The sequence below is a fragment of the Rosa rugosa genome, chromosome 4 (assembly GCF_958449725.1).
Source record: "Rosa rugosa chromosome 4, drRosRugo1.1, whole genome shotgun sequence".
NCBI lineage: Eukaryota > Viridiplantae > Streptophyta > Magnoliopsida > Rosales > Rosaceae > Rosa > Rosa rugosa.
This window is the reverse complement of record NC_084823.1, coordinates 48,438,275-48,453,315: the sequence shown is the minus strand read 5'-3', so window position 1 is coordinate 48,453,315 and position 15,041 is coordinate 48,438,275. Positions and strand designations below refer to the sequence as shown.

General features: G+C 39.2%; 2 protein-coding genes across 5 annotated transcripts; both read right to left on the bottom strand.

The window, feature by feature from the left end:
- Positions 1-2,878: 2,878 nt before the first annotated feature.
- On the bottom strand, positions 2,879-7,158 carry LOC133707263 (tryptophan aminotransferase-related protein 2-like). Of its 2 annotated transcripts, XM_062132819.1 has the most exons (3): positions 6,909-7,158; positions 3,370-4,598; positions 2,879-3,255 (listed from the first exon to the last, which is right to left on the bottom strand). In XM_062132819.1, the coding sequence occupies exons 2-3, from the start codon at positions 4,244-4,246 to the stop codon at positions 3,068-3,070; spliced, it is 1,065 nt and encodes a 354-aa protein (XP_061988803.1). In that variant the 5' UTR covers positions 4,247-4,598; positions 6,909-7,158; the 3' UTR covers positions 2,879-3,067. The 2 variants fall into 2 exon arrangements, with proteins under 2 accessions (XP_061988803.1, XP_061988805.1); XM_062132821.1 differs by lacking the exon at positions 6,909-7,158 and having other exon boundaries at positions 3,370-4,688.
- A 2,284-nt stretch (positions 7,159-9,442) lies between these two features.
- On the bottom strand, positions 9,443-14,735 carry LOC133707404 (tryptophan aminotransferase-related protein 2-like). Of its 3 annotated transcripts, none has more exons than XM_062132972.1 (5): positions 13,621-14,735; positions 11,789-12,092; positions 10,372-10,652; positions 9,945-10,246; positions 9,443-9,834 (listed from the first exon to the last, which is right to left on the bottom strand). In XM_062132972.1, exons 1-5 carry the CDS (start codon positions 13,860-13,862, stop codon positions 9,647-9,649), a joined length of 1,317 nt encoding a protein of 438 aa, XP_061988956.1. In that variant the 5' UTR covers positions 13,863-14,735; the 3' UTR covers positions 9,443-9,646. The 3 variants fall into 3 exon arrangements, with proteins under 3 accessions (XP_061988956.1, XP_061988957.1, XP_061988958.1); XM_062132973.1 differs by lacking the exon at positions 13,621-14,735 and adding an exon at positions 12,450-12,589; XM_062132974.1 differs by lacking the exon at positions 13,621-14,735 and adding an exon at positions 12,274-12,427.
- Positions 14,736-15,041: the final 306 nt, after the last annotated feature.

Here is a 15,041-nt window from a genome sequence, read left to right as displayed (position 1 = left end):
TGTTCCAGGATGGAGGTGTTGGCAAGAATTGATGGAAGTGTCGGTCTGTTTTCACCGCCTCCGTGAAAACCCGAAACAAAACAAATAAAAAGATTACTGGGGGGCAATAAAATGTTTATTAGGGCAATAATAAGATTATTGGGGGGCAATAATAAAATTATTTATTTGGATAAACCTCCGAAAGCTTTCAAAATTCAAAACATCTTCATTTTTCACTAATTATTGTTCCCCAATAAACTTGTTATTGAGGAGCAATAATATGTTTATTGGGGGGCAATAATATGATTACTGGGTATTATTGGGGGGTAATAAAATCAGACGCCGGAATCCGGTCACCGGTCGCCGGATTCCGGTCATCGGTTGCAGGAGTCCCGTCACCGGAGTCCGCGGCCGGCCACTGGTCACCGGAGTCCGGCAAGGTCTCTTATCACTACTCTCTCTAAGTGACAAAGGAGAGGGCAAAATTGTCCCAAAATAAATAAAAAAGAATTAAAAAAAATACTTAATTGGGTAATAGGGAAATAATCTCTTAAAGTGCTTGGGTAAGTGGGCAATCTCTTAGAGTGTTTGGGTAAGTGGGCAATTTTTAAGCTAAAATTGGGTAAATGATGATTTCCCCAACAAACTATTGTGTCCTCTACCTATTACTTTTTGTAACTTAAACATGAGTCTCCTGTAAATTTAGTAAAGTTTATATATAATTCAACAGCTTGTAATGTCTCTAGCTATTTATTTTCATAACTTATAAATGAACTTCTTTTGACACTCACATGAATCTACTGATGAAGTCGGTCTATTGTTGAAAAAACTAGAATGTCACTATCTATTAATTTTCTGTGACTTAAATATCAGTTCTTCTAACGCTAGCTTGAAATTAGTAAAAACCTTGTCCCTAGTTGAACAGACTTTAGTGCCGTTAGCTATTGATTTCTGTAAATTAATCATGCGTTTCCTCTAACACTCCTCTTAACATTGTGAAAACCTTATCTATAGTTCAACCTACTTCAATGTCGGAGTTTGCTAGCTATTTATTTTGAAATAGATGCATGTGTTTTCTATGAAGGTAGCTTGAAATTAGTAAAAAGCTTGTCCCTAGTTCAACAAACTCGTGTCTTGATATCGACTTTTCCGTCCATAGTTTTTATAAATACCACTCTTTGCTCAGTACATTAAGTATCCCTTGTTTCCATAAACCTTTTGCTCATGGTTACCAATTCTTTGCTCTCTTTATTGGAACTCAAATGCAAAAGTGCAAACACAGCTTTGGTCTTGAGCACATATGAGATCCCGGAGAACAATATTGTAACATCACTCATAGAAACTTAGTACTCAATAGAAATGGATGTGTAAGTACAAGATTTTGTACATGTTATTTGTTGGCATTCCCATACAAAGCTAGTGAAGTATATCATGACAATTCATCACTGAAGAAGTTGGAAAATGGCCTAATACTGATCTCAAATACGTTACAGGTAAATGCATCTCATGAGTCAGCATATGCATTGGGATTGCAATCTGTGTTGCAATCCTTGAGTCAGTCCTAGGTTTTAGGAAGTTTGTTTTTGGAAAGTATCTTTCTATTCTTAAATTTTATTATGCAAAGATTTTTTTCACCAGTTAAAATCGTCCCATTGAAGACCTAATTGATTTAGGTATGTTTATTTTAATTGGCAATCTTTTGTTAAAAAGATTTTTCCTAATAGGAATCAATTAGGGTTAGACGCATTGATTGTACACGATTCTTTCTCCATATAATTCTGAAAATATGGTCTAGGTTTAGAGAACTTTTAATTTGCATATCATATCAATTTGCATGTGATTGATGCATATATTGTGGGTCTAAACTCTCCAATTCAAATAGTGTTTAAGGAAAGGAGTTTAGGAAATCTTATCTGCATTTAGAATTGTTTTGAATACATATCAGATAAAAGATTGTGATTGCGTATTGTTTTGAAAAACCTTTCCATGTTTATCTCAATCGGTGTTTAATGTGATTGGATTGAGGGGGAGTCTTTATCTTCTATAAAAGGTTTTGAAACTGCATTATGAGAAGAAGAGTTTTCTGATTGAGCATTTTAATTGTGCTGCATAGTCTGCACTAACTGTTTTACAAAACTCTCATTGTTTGTTTGATTGATTGATCATACTGCTTGTTCACTGCATTCATCACTTGCATATGTGATTGAGATCAGTGAGGCTTCAAGGCAAGATTGAATCTGAAGGCGTGTCCAGATTTCTTCATCTATACAGATTGCTTCATAGTTGTTTAGAATAGGTCTTTTACAGTTGTGAGCAAGTTAGCATTGTTGCTAGTCAATGTGGTTGTGTTGAATACCACTACTTGTGATCTGTAACGATTTGATTCATATTGGATTTGATTCTCGTGTTGGCTACGTTAAAAGCCATGCAGTGAAGTTTCCTCAGTGGAGAGGTTTACACTGCGTCAGCAATTCTTGTGTTGTTTTATTTGTGTTGTTGCTTGTTTGAATAACTGTCATTACTCAAACTCTATCAGTTTTGTTCCATCCGGTAATTACAGGATGGCATGGGAAAAATTGGAGGGCGGCCACTGCTGACCTTAATGGGAGCAGACGTGGGAAGAGTTGCCGGCGGGGTGCTCTAAGGAGATGTTACAGCTCTCCTTTTTTATCCCAGGGTAAAACTTCTTTGCTTGTTTTAACTGCTCACATTTTTGTAGTCAATTGACTCAATTTTGTCAAGTGATCACATCTATTCCATTGAAAGAAGTTTGGTATATTTGTTAGTTCTCTTACATAATAAGCATGCATTGTCACAACAACATTGCCTTCAATTTTAATTATTCTTGCAGGTGTGTGTTTGTGAAAATGGATATGGATGGATTTGGACCCCGGTAAATTTCATTGAGAAAACCATATGATCAAATACATGGATACAAATTGCATCACTTTCAATTACTATTCTACATATAAACCTATTGATCACACTCCCCTCCTCCTTCCTCAGTGTCCTCGCACACCAGCGCAGCCTCTCCTAAATTGGGCACAAGAATGACAAGATTGAGGAAGGAGCAGCCCCAGTCACGATGTTATGACTGGATTTTGGACAGTCTCTTCAGAAACAAACTGAAGTTAATGTCCCTATCCAGCATGCTAACTCGGACATACTTTGGGGAAACCCCAAACTGTCTTCCTCCTCGGGTCAAAATCTTGTGCCCTCTCAGGACGCTTTCGCAATCCTCCACTGCATCGTCTTCACATTTGAGCCATGCGAAAGCTGCAGAGAAAGGTAAATAAATCAACTCATAATGTCCTTTTTTTTTTTTTTTTTTTCCTTCTTTCTGTGTTTGACAGATAATGTCAATTGTTAATGGTTGTATTTTTCACTTACCAGGTTGAGCCTGCGTCTCCTGTTGAAGGAAGTGGCAGAACCCTGGTGCAAATTCAGGCAGACTAAACATACTGCCATTGCTCACCGCCGCTCGAAGCAGTCGCCACCTCTCTGCCATGAGGTGGTAGCTTATCTCAAAGAAGGATTCGCCAGAATCCGACCTGCCAAGTTTTTCAGTGGTGTTGGTCAGTACTTCCAAGATCTTGGCAGCTCGGAGCTGTGAAACCCTGCAGACGCCAATGGTGTTGAGCTCTATGAACTTGACCATTTTCTTGGCAACCTCTGGATCTTTCACTAGAGCCCACCCAATGCGCGTCCCGGCATGACCGGTGAGTTTTGTGATGGTGAACAATGTCAGATCATGATCTGCCGGTGAGGAAATGGGGGTATATTGGGGCCAGTAGTAAGCCAAATCATGGACCAATATACCTCCAGTTCGATTCACCGTAGGCAGCCTGATGAATCCATCAGGGTTGTTCGGAGAGGTGATCAACTCGATGTAAGGGCCCTCCTTATCGAAGCTTTGGGCATCTCCAGCCCAGTTGTACAATCCCGACTTGAGGTAGTTTGCCATCACGGGGTAAGACGAGTAGTATGGGGCTGTAGATACCACACTCATTGGCTCAGCTCCATCTTTCGGAGAAAGAGCGAAAAGTGCAGCTAAAATGAGCTGAGATGAACCTGTCCCAACCACAATGTGACGGCCTTCAGTGACGGCGTTGCCCACCGATTTATGTAGTCTGAAAACCTGCTTGGCAAACTCGGGCTCCAGAAACCAGCAGAGGTTTTTAACGTCTGAGAAATAGCTCATGGAGTGCCATCCAGGAATCACAAATGTGGTTCTCTCACCCATCATCATCCAGTACTTTTCGTACATAGTCGGGTCACCGCTGCATTCAGTCAGGCATTAACACAACAGGTCAGGTGCATGTTGAGAGAAAGAAACGTCAATGGTGGAAATTGATTATACACAATTGAAAAACAGAGAGAAAGAAACAGAGTATTGAACTGAATGTACTCACTGGTTGAGATTGATGACTCTTTCCATGTCTTCATTATCAGACGAAGAAGAAACTGACAGAAGGGTCCTCTGGGTTGCGTGAGTTTCCTTGTCTGCAGCCATTGACGGACCTCTCTGCTCCACAGAGAAGAAGCCCTGTTTCTCACCATCGAAAAATGCCCTCATAATCAAGCTCACATTGAGCGCCAGAGACAGCACAAGCAAATTCCTTATTGTGAAAATGCTCAAAAAGTTAGCCATTTTGGTAAAACAAGGAAGGGGAAGTACTTGAAAGCAGAGCAAAAGCAGAGTACTGAAAACAGAGCAATGAAAACAGAGTGCTTTGAGTGAATGTGAGGAACTGAAGAAACTTGAGGTGGGTGGTAAACAGTGAACTCTAACGCTTACACAAGCGGGTCTTCTGGAGTCAAACTGAAGAAACTAGGTCAGTCAATTCAACCATGACTTATTTTGAAACTTATTCCTGCGGTCATGTAGAAAACTAGGTCAGTCAATTCAACCATGACTTATTTTGAAACTTATTCCTGCGGTCATGTAGAAGCGGTCTAATTGATAGCTTGGAAGGACACTCCAGATTCCTGGGGGTTATAGAGACTGTTGCATGTGGGTTTTTCAAAGACAGTAAATATCTTCCTAAAATTTTTTTTTTTGAAATCAGATAATGGAAAACAGAAAGGGAAGAAATTGATAGTTTGGAAGGCCATGAACTGCCGTCCGTTTGGAAGACCATGAAATTGATAGTTGATGAATTGAAGCATCGTGGAGCTCTTCAACATCGACTATGTGTCGATAGTCGATACTTGACCGTTCTCCGCGCCATAGGGTTTTGGATTTGCTAGTATTTATTGAGAGACTACAAGTATAAAGAGACTGAGCTAAATGGGCCACGGGCTGCAACATCATGGACTATCTCTAGCGTTGCATGGTATTTTCATATAAATACGTTTTCACTTGAAAGTTTTCTGTTTTTGGTTTTTTGAACCCTGAGATTGCATATTTTCTGTTCTTTCTCGATGAAGAAGAAAAGAAACCGAAAGCAAAGGAGTGCTGGAGAATTTGAAAGACCTCTCAAATTGCACCGCATTGATTCATCACATAAAGAAGAACAAATGAATTGAGAAGAGCAGAAAGAGAAAGCAGCAGCAAGGAGAATCTGAAAGACCTCTGAAATTGCAGTGTCTTAATTCATCAGAGAGAAAGAGAATGAAGCACAAGAGCAACGATTTGAACCGAAGCTGGAAGAAGGTTGTTCATGGAAGAACCTGGATTTAATTTCGTCAATTCATAAGAAAGAGCTTGATCTTCACAAGTTAATATATATATATATATATATATATATATATATATATATATATATATATATATATATATACAGGCGGGTTTTGAAGCGGACGTCCGCACTTTGCTAAAGTGCGGACGGCGACGCAGCAGCGGTGTTCCAGGCGGCGACGGCGGCTCGGGGCTTGGCAGACGGAGGCCGGAGGCTTGGCGGACGGTTCTGGGCAGCGTTCGAGGTTGGAGGAGGTCGGAGTTGCAGGTTTCTGGGCAGCAAGCTCACCTGCAACTGCAGGTTTCTGGGCAAGGCTGCAACCACGTCGCCGGCGACTCCACCCACTGCAGACCCGTCCGTCCGACCGCTGGCATCCGTCCGGCAAGCTCCGCCGCTCCGTCACGCTCCGAGCCGAGCTGCTGCATCGACGTCCGCACTTTAGCAATAGTGCGGACGTCCTCTTTGGAACCGCTCCGTATATATATATATATATATATATATATATATATATATATATTCTCTTTCTTTTCCTGTGAAAATTGCATGTTCAGGTTCATACCTATTTTTCAGTTTCGTTGTTGTTTTCATTGGTTTAAAGCTTAGTTGTTGCTAAGGTATGATTTTTGCTATTTACCCTCTTTATGTCAAGTTGAAAACACAGCTTGATGAATTAGAAAGGTGAAAATTTACAACTCTAATATATAGCATAATCTAAGCTGAGTAGTTGAATTATACTCGATCTCTTGGAATTACTTTGTAGTTGATATCTGATGTGTTTGCGTGTAAAATAAAGGATTTAGAGCATGAGCATCATGTTGTCTGGTATGTTTGCCTTAAGTGGTCAAAAAGAGGGTTCATGTTTACTTCTGATGAATGACAGGAAATGCAGGAAGGTGGAAGTAGCATGTGGTTTTGTGATGTCGAGATTAAAATAAGAAGGCCACCATCAGTGATCAGGATGATGATGTAGTAAATGTTGAGAATGTGTAAAATACAACTCCCACATTAGAAAAATATAACCTTGACTATGGTACACACTTAAGCAAGCAGCAGCAAGGTTTCAGACTATGGTATTCCATAATCCCCCCTTATTCAGGCCAGGAATAATTAAAATTGAAGACAATATTGGTATCTGACACTTATTAGGTAAAGGAAACAACAATATTACCAAATTTCTATCCATGGAATAGAATTTGACAAAATTGACTACAAAAATGAAAGCAGCTATAAGAAGCAAAGAAGTTTTACCCTAGGCTCAAATGAGAGCTATGACATCGCTCCTTAGATCACTGTCCGGCAACTCTTTCCATATATGTCTGCTCCCACTGAGATCAGCAATGGCCGCCCTCCAATTTTTCCCATGCCATCCATTTCCATTCCGGACTAATTTTTATGACTGATGTTACAATAGTGCTCTCCAGGATCCCATATGTGCTCGAGACCAGAGCTGTGTCTGCACTTCTGCATCTGAGTGTTGGAATGGAATCCGATAAAGAGAGCAAAAAATTGGGAACCATGAGCTTAGGGCTTAAGGAAACAAGTGATACTTATGTACTGAAGATTGAGCGGTATTTATGGAAACTAGGACGGCAAAACCGATAACAAGACTAGAGTTTGTCGAACTAGGAATATGATTTTCACTAATTAATTTCAAGCGACCTTCCCGAAAACGCATGCATCAGTTTTCAAAATAAATAGCTAGCAAACAACGATATTGAAGTTGGTTGGGCTACAGATAAGGTTTTCACAATTTTCAGAGGAGCGTTAGACGAAACGCATGCTTAATTTACAGAAATCAATAGCTAACAACACTAGAGTCGGTTCAACTAGAGACACTATTTCACAAAATTTCACTCAAATGTTAGAAGAACTTATGTATAAGTCACAAAAAACGCATGCATTGATTTTCAAAATAAATAGCTAGCAAGTAGCAACATTGAAATTGGTTGGACCACAAATAAGGTTTTCACAATTTTCAAAGGAACGTTAGACGAAACTCATGCTTAATTTACAGAAATCAATAGCAAACAACACTAGAGTCGGTTCAACTAGACACAAAATTTCACGCAAACTTTAGAAGAACTGATGTATAAGTCAGAGAAAGTTAATAGATAACAACACTCTAGTTTGTTTAACTACGTACTGACTTCAATAAAATTCATGTGAGCGTTAGAATAATCTCATTTATAAGTCATGAAAATAAATAGCTCGTACATAGTAAAGTCACATGAACTTCTTGAAGTCGGTATATATGTAGTTAAACAAACTAGAGTGTCGTTATCTATTAACTTTCTCTAACTTCTACATCAGTTCTTCTAACGTTTTCGTGAAATTTTGTGAAGTATTGTTTCTAGTTGAACCGATTCTAGTATTGTTAGCTATTGATTTCCATAAATTAAGCATGCGTTTCCTCTAACGCTCCTCTGAAAATTGTGAAAACCTTATCTATAGTCCAACCAACTTCAATGTTGCTGTTTGCTAGCTATTTATTTTGAAAACTGATGCATGTGTTTTCTGTGACTTATACATCAATTCTTCTAATGTTTGTGTGAAATTTTGTGAAATAGTATCTTTAGTTGAACCGACTCTAGTGTTGTTAGCTATTGATTTCCATAAATTAAGCATTTCATTTAATGCTCCTCTGAAAATTGTGAAAACCTTATCTGTAGTCCAATCAACTTCAATGTCGTTGTTCGCTAGCTATTTATTTTGAAAACTTATGCATGCGCTTTCGGGAAGGTGGCTTGAAATTAATTAGTGAAAATCTTGTCCCTAGTTCCACAAACTCTAGTTGTTATCGGTTTTTGCCGTCCTAGTTTCCATAAATACCACTCAACTTTCAGTACATAAGTATCACTTGTTTTCATAAGCCCTTAGCTCATGGTTCCCAATTTTTTGCTCTCTTCATCAGATTCCATTCCAACACTCAAATGAAGAAGTGCAGACACAGCTCCGGTCTCAAGCACATATGGGATCCTGGAGACTATTGTAACATCAGTCATAAAAATTAGTCTGGAATGGAAATGGATGGCATGGGAAAAATTGGAGAGCCACCATTGCTGATCTCAGTGGGAGCAGACATATATGGAAAGAGTTGCCGGGAGGCAATCTAAGGAGCGATGTCATAGCTCTCACTTGAGCCTAGGGTAAAACTTTTTTTTTTTTGGTTGAAGTCAAAGGTTAAGAGATGCAAAGAGCCACCTTAACCTTTGAGATCTTTGTCGGAAAAAAAAAAAAAAAAAAAACCTTTGAGATTTTATTGAAGAAGAAGAAGAAGAAAAAAAAAATACAAGGGGAGGAGGACCAAAAAAACAAAACCTCCCATACAAAACAGAAATAAGCTCAAGGAAAGACAAACTAACAAAAACAAAAATTTGGCATTCCCGAAAGGTCACTCTGAAAATGTCTGTCAATGAAAGAATGAGCTAGGTCCCACCAAATCAGATCACTAGAGGCCGCACCATAATTCGCCAAAACATCTGCAACTTGATTCCCTTCCCAAAAGATATGTGAAGATCGGAATTGCATTTGAGAAATACGATATAAGCAATTGCCCCACTCAACACGAAGCTGCTTATAGCTGCTTTGAAATTTTGTCAAATTCTATTCCATGGACAGAAGTTTGGTAATATTGTTGTTTCTTTTACCTAATACGTATTCACTGTCAGATACCAATATTGCCTTCAATTTTAATTATTCCTGGACTGAATAAAGGGGGGATTATGGAATACCATAGTCTGAAGCCTTGCTGCTGCTTGCTAGTGTGTGTGTGCAAGTGGATATGGTTGAATTTGGACCCCTCTATTTCATTCAGAAAAACCATATGTTCAAATAGATGGATACAAATTGCATCACTTTCTACTATTACTATTCTACATATAAACCAATTGATCCCCTTCTCCTTCCTCAGTGTCCTCTCACACCAGCGCAAACTCTTCCATATTGGGCACAAGATTGAGGAAGAAAAGCAGCCCGCAGTCATGATGTCATGACTGGATTATGGATAATCTCTTCAGAAACAAACTGAAGTTAATGTCCCTATCCAGCATGCTTATGCGGACATACTTTGGGCTAACCCCAAAACTTCTTCCTCCTCGCGTCAAAATCTTGTGCCCTTTCAGGAAGCTTTCGCAATCCTCCACGGCATCATCTTCACATTTGAGCCATGCGAAAGCTGCCGAGAAAGGTAAATTAATCAACTCATAATGTCCTTTTTTTTTCATTTCTTTTTTTGTGTTTCACTAATAATGTCAATTATTAATGGTTTGTGGTATTTTCACTTACCAGGTTGAGGCTGCGTCTGCTGTTGAAGGAAGTGGCAGAACCCTGGTGCAAAGTCAGGCAGACTAAACATACTGCTATTGTTCACCGCCGCTTGAAGCAGCCGCCACCTCTCTGCCATGAGGTGGTAGCTTATCTCAAAGAAGGATTCCCCTGAATCCGAGCTGCCAATTTCGGTGGTGTTGGTCATGACTTCCAAGATCTTGGCAGCTCGAAGCTGTGAATCCCTGGAGACGCCAATGGTGTTGAGCTCTATGAACTTGACCATTTTCTTGGCCACTTCTGCATCTTTCACTAGAGCCCACCTGGAAATACATGCAGAAGAAAAATATTTAGTGGAGCAGCACAACTGGAAGCAACGGGTGCAAACAACATTACCCAAATAAAGTAAACCAGAGAAAATGATAAATTTGATAGGATCACTGCTTACCCAATGCGCGTCCCGGCATGACCAGTGGCTTTTGAGACGGTGAACAATGTCAGATCATGATCTGCAGGTGAGGAAATGGGGGTATATTGTGGCCAGTAGTAAGCCAAATCATGCACCAATATGCCTCCAGTTCGATTCACCATAGAGTGCCTGACAAAACCATCAGGGTTGTTTGGAGAGGTGACCAACTCAATGTATGGGCCTTCTTTGTTGAAGCTTCGGGCATCTCCAGCCCAGACGTACAGGCCCGACTTGAGGTGGTTACTCATTACAGGGTAAGACTGCAAAGAGATTATCAAGATCCAGTGTAAGACTGCAAATCTTCGACATGTGAAAAAGCCAGCAAACTTTAATATAATTGAAACATGCTAACATGTGATATACTTTCTTAAAATAAAAAATAAAAAGAAAAAAAACACCATGTGAGATACTATCTTTTTAGCTCCATATCAGAATGCAAAACCATCGTTGCAACAGACAGGCCCAATCTTCATGAATTTGAAATGAGAGAAGAATGTGAAAGAGAATTCATCAAGTACAAACCAATAAACCATGTACATTAACATGTTCTACAGATTCTTTAATTCATGCTCAATGTTATAGAGTTGACTTGAAAGGTACCAGAGAATATTTGAGTCATTATTATATGAAAATCGGAAGCTAGATATCTCCATTTTACAAGTTTGATCTAATCCAAATGGGCACATGCATGAACATATGCAACATCACTCTGTGCAGGGGGGGATAAAATGGGACTCAAGACAAGGGGACAGAAGATTTAGTAACATTTAAGGAGGGGGACAATGGACCAAAAATTATTGAGATTCCACATTAAAGCTTAAGAATCAAGGTAGGGAAAATAGTTTTCATTATTAAATGGTTCTCTGCCCTTGTTCTCCTGGGAAAATTAAACAGTTCATAAGAAAAAAGGTAATGGTTTAAACTTTAAAATCAAAGTTCGGTATTTGAAAGTTACTTATCAAATGCCATAAGAAAGAGAAGGAAAGTCTGAAAAAAAAAAGGGGTGGTAATGGTGGGTAGCAATAACCTACCAAAATCATGTTCTTCATATGCATGAAAAGCCAAGCCATTGAGAAAGATGACACCACCAACTTCGCACAAAATATCTTATCAAAAAAACTTCGCACAAAATATCTTATACCATAGTAACAACTTGTAATTAAAGTGGACACCATTCACAAAAGCATGTCCACCAAGCTAAGTGATTCCTTAAACAAATATAAAATAAGGGAATAAACCATACGGTTCTTCACTAATGGCATTTGACTTTGCCTGAATTTTCCAGCAAGTAAACTAGTGAGCCACCTCCATCTTAAAAAAAAAAATCAAGCTGTACACGTTGAAAGCAATGTATTAAACCAATCAATAGAATGCAAACACAAAATATAAAACTCACCGAGTAGTATGGGGCTGTAGATACCACACTCATGGGCTCAGATCCATCTTTCGGAGAAAGAGCGAAAAGCGCAGCTAAAATGAGCTGAGATGAACCTGTCCCAACCACAATGTGACAGCCTTCAGTGACGGCATTGCCCACAGCTCTGTGTAATCTGAAAACCTGCTTGGCAAACTCGGGCTCCAAAAACCAGCAGAGGTTTTTAACATCTGAGAAATAGCTCATGGAGTGCCACCCAGGAATCACAACTGTGGTTCTCTCACCCATCATCATCCAGTATTTTTCATACATAGTCGGGTCACCGCTGCATTTAGTCAACATTAACACAAACAGATCATGTGCATGTTGAGCTAATATACTATAAAAAGCTTGTATCTTTGCTAATATACTATAAAAAGCTTGCATCTTTTGTGTTTGTCTTGGAATTTCATCAAATCTTCACAAAATGCACTTATCCATTACAAAGTAAAAGTGAAAAAACATACTGAGAGTCATAAAAATTAGGTGATAGCATGTTCAACAAGCAGCCAAGCATAGTATAAAGCGGGTATCTTCATGTAGAATTCTTGGAAATTCATCAAATCTTCACAAAATTCACCAACCCATTTCAAAATAAAAGTGCAAAAAAAAAAAAAAAAAACACAATGACAGGACTCATTACATGTTAGTATCAAAGTAAAAAATGTAAGAACTTTCACTCCAAAGATGGAGGAAAGTCAGGAAACTGTGCAACAGCAAATTGAGATTCTGAAAATGCATGGAGACATTGAGGTAAGGTGATATGGGGAAAACAGCAATTGGAGGGTGCGGTTTGGGTCCCCTTCCATCAAGAAATCAATGATTAGGTGTTACACATTTTTAGCACCAGATCAAAGTCCTGAGTAGGTTGGTGGGTGTCAATTGGTGGAGACCTAAAGAGGGGTTAAAATCTTGAGAGGTCCCACAAAGTGGTAAAGAAGATCCATCCAGACCATCCCAATTATGGGACTAAAAAAGAAGCCCCTAAAAGCTAATTCACAATTTGGGGCGGCCAAAAGTTCAAAGATTTGGAACATCACACCCACTGTAGTCTTTTTACAACACTTTCACTTTCACAAAGGCCACATACATGTACATCTAAAGCGTAGTTTATGCTTCGTGCTAACATGCACTAAGGGTATAGGTTTATTTAGTATACCCACAAAAACAAGCATCTGGGGGACTTCAAATTCTGCAGCTTTGCTATGAACATGTGAATTTTCAATGAGCAAGTCTGCGGTCCACGATGAAAAACTCTGCCTTTTTTTGGGTCAATAAGAAAAAGCAGTGCTCAAGAACAAAAGGGTTGGCTCCACTGCCCAACTCTAACATGCCACCATGGAAAATCTCAAGCAAGAACAGTGCAAAGATTAAAGCTTTAAACTAATTTTTGGTGGGGTGTTCTATAGCTCTCTAAGTATCATTAAATAATTTAACAGCTTGTTTTTGTGAGAATGATTCTTGGCAAATCTCATCACTGACGTCAACTGAGGTTTCTGACATATCTTGACCTCCTTTTAGATTCGAGATGCCATCATCACTACTAGCCTGACATTTCTTCCCCCATGCTCCAAACTTTTGCAGTGGGGAAGAAGACAACTTTGCCCATGGAAATTTTTACACACTATTCACTTTGACCACTAATTTGGAGTGCGCAAAAACTCGAAGACAATCGAAATGACAACATACAACAGGCTGGCCGAGACTGACAAGACGGTAAATGATACTTGAAGAAACATCGATGGTGGAATTGATTATACACAATTGAAAAGCAGAGAGAAATAAAAACAGAGTATTGAATTGAATGCACTCACTGGTCCAGGTTAATGACTTTTTCCATGCCTTCTTGGCCAGACGAAGAAGAAACTGACTGAAGCGTCCTCTGGGTTGCGTGAGCTTCCTTGTCTTCGGCCATTGATCGACCTCTCTGCTCCACGGAGAAGAAGAAGCCCTGTTTCTCACCATCGAAAAAAACCCTCATAATCAAGCTTAGATTGAGCGCCAGAGACAGCACAAGCAAGTTCCTCATTGTGAAAATGCTCAGAAATTTGGCCATTTTGGTAAAACAAGGAAAGGAAAGTTCTTAGAAGCAGAGCAAGAGCAGAGTACAGAAAACAGAGCAATGAAAACAGAGTGCTTTGAGTGAATGTGAGGAACTGAAGAAACTTGAGGTGGGTTTTATAGCAAAACCCAGGAGATGAAAACAAAAGGGTTTGTGCCAAATGGATGGTAAAGAGTGAACTTAAACACTTAACACAATCGTGTCTTCTGGATTCAAACTGAACAAACCGGTCTGCTGGAGTCCAATTGAACAAACTAGGTCAGTCAATCCAACCATGACAATTTTGAAACTGATTCTTGGGTCATGTAGAAGCGGTTTAATTGATAGTTTGGAAGGACACTCCAGATTCCCGGGGTTCTAGAGACTGTTGCATGTGGGTTTTTCAAAGACACTAAATTTCTTCCCAAAAAAAAAAAATTGTGAAATTAGATAATGGAAAACAGAAAAGGAAGAAACTTTGCGAGGTGGGTAGGGGGTGAAATTCCACCGGACAGTTAAAAACACTTCCGGGCCGGAGATTTTCTCAGGGACCAAGAAATCCCAGAACGATTATCGATACTAGATCTCGAAAACAAGAACGCCCAATAAAGAGTAGAAGTAGCAGATTCATTGTTTCATAGGTGAATATAAATACATGGCAGGTATTGTAAAGATGCATATGGGTTAATTAAGGAATGGAATAAAAGCCTGGCTCTTGCTACACGCTCTGTCTGCAATTTTCTGTTTGCCTTTTCTGCTCTCCCCCATCATTTTTCTATTATGTTTCCTCCTTTATACTGTTTTATATTTTTCTATTTGGTTTGGTTTCTTCAGTATTTGGTTTTCAATCTATTTTGGTTAATAAGTACGCTGGTTTTGAGTTGTTAACAATTAGGAGTTTGGATTTGGACTGGAAACTAGGAGAGGAAGAAGATAGTGACGGATCAGGTTTCTGCTAATTCCTTTTCAAAGAGGAACGTTTATGTGCTCTGGTGATTCTTTTCGTTGTTTCTTTTTGTGTCTTAGGCCATCTCCAGCTGTGGGGGGCTAAAATAGCCCCCGGGCTAAATTTTAGCCCCCCATAATCACTATTTATGTGAATAGTAAGGGCTATAATTTTTACCATCTCCAACCCTTAGGGCTATAATTTTAAATGTCCTATTATTTTATTGTTTTTCATTATGTATTTCTAAT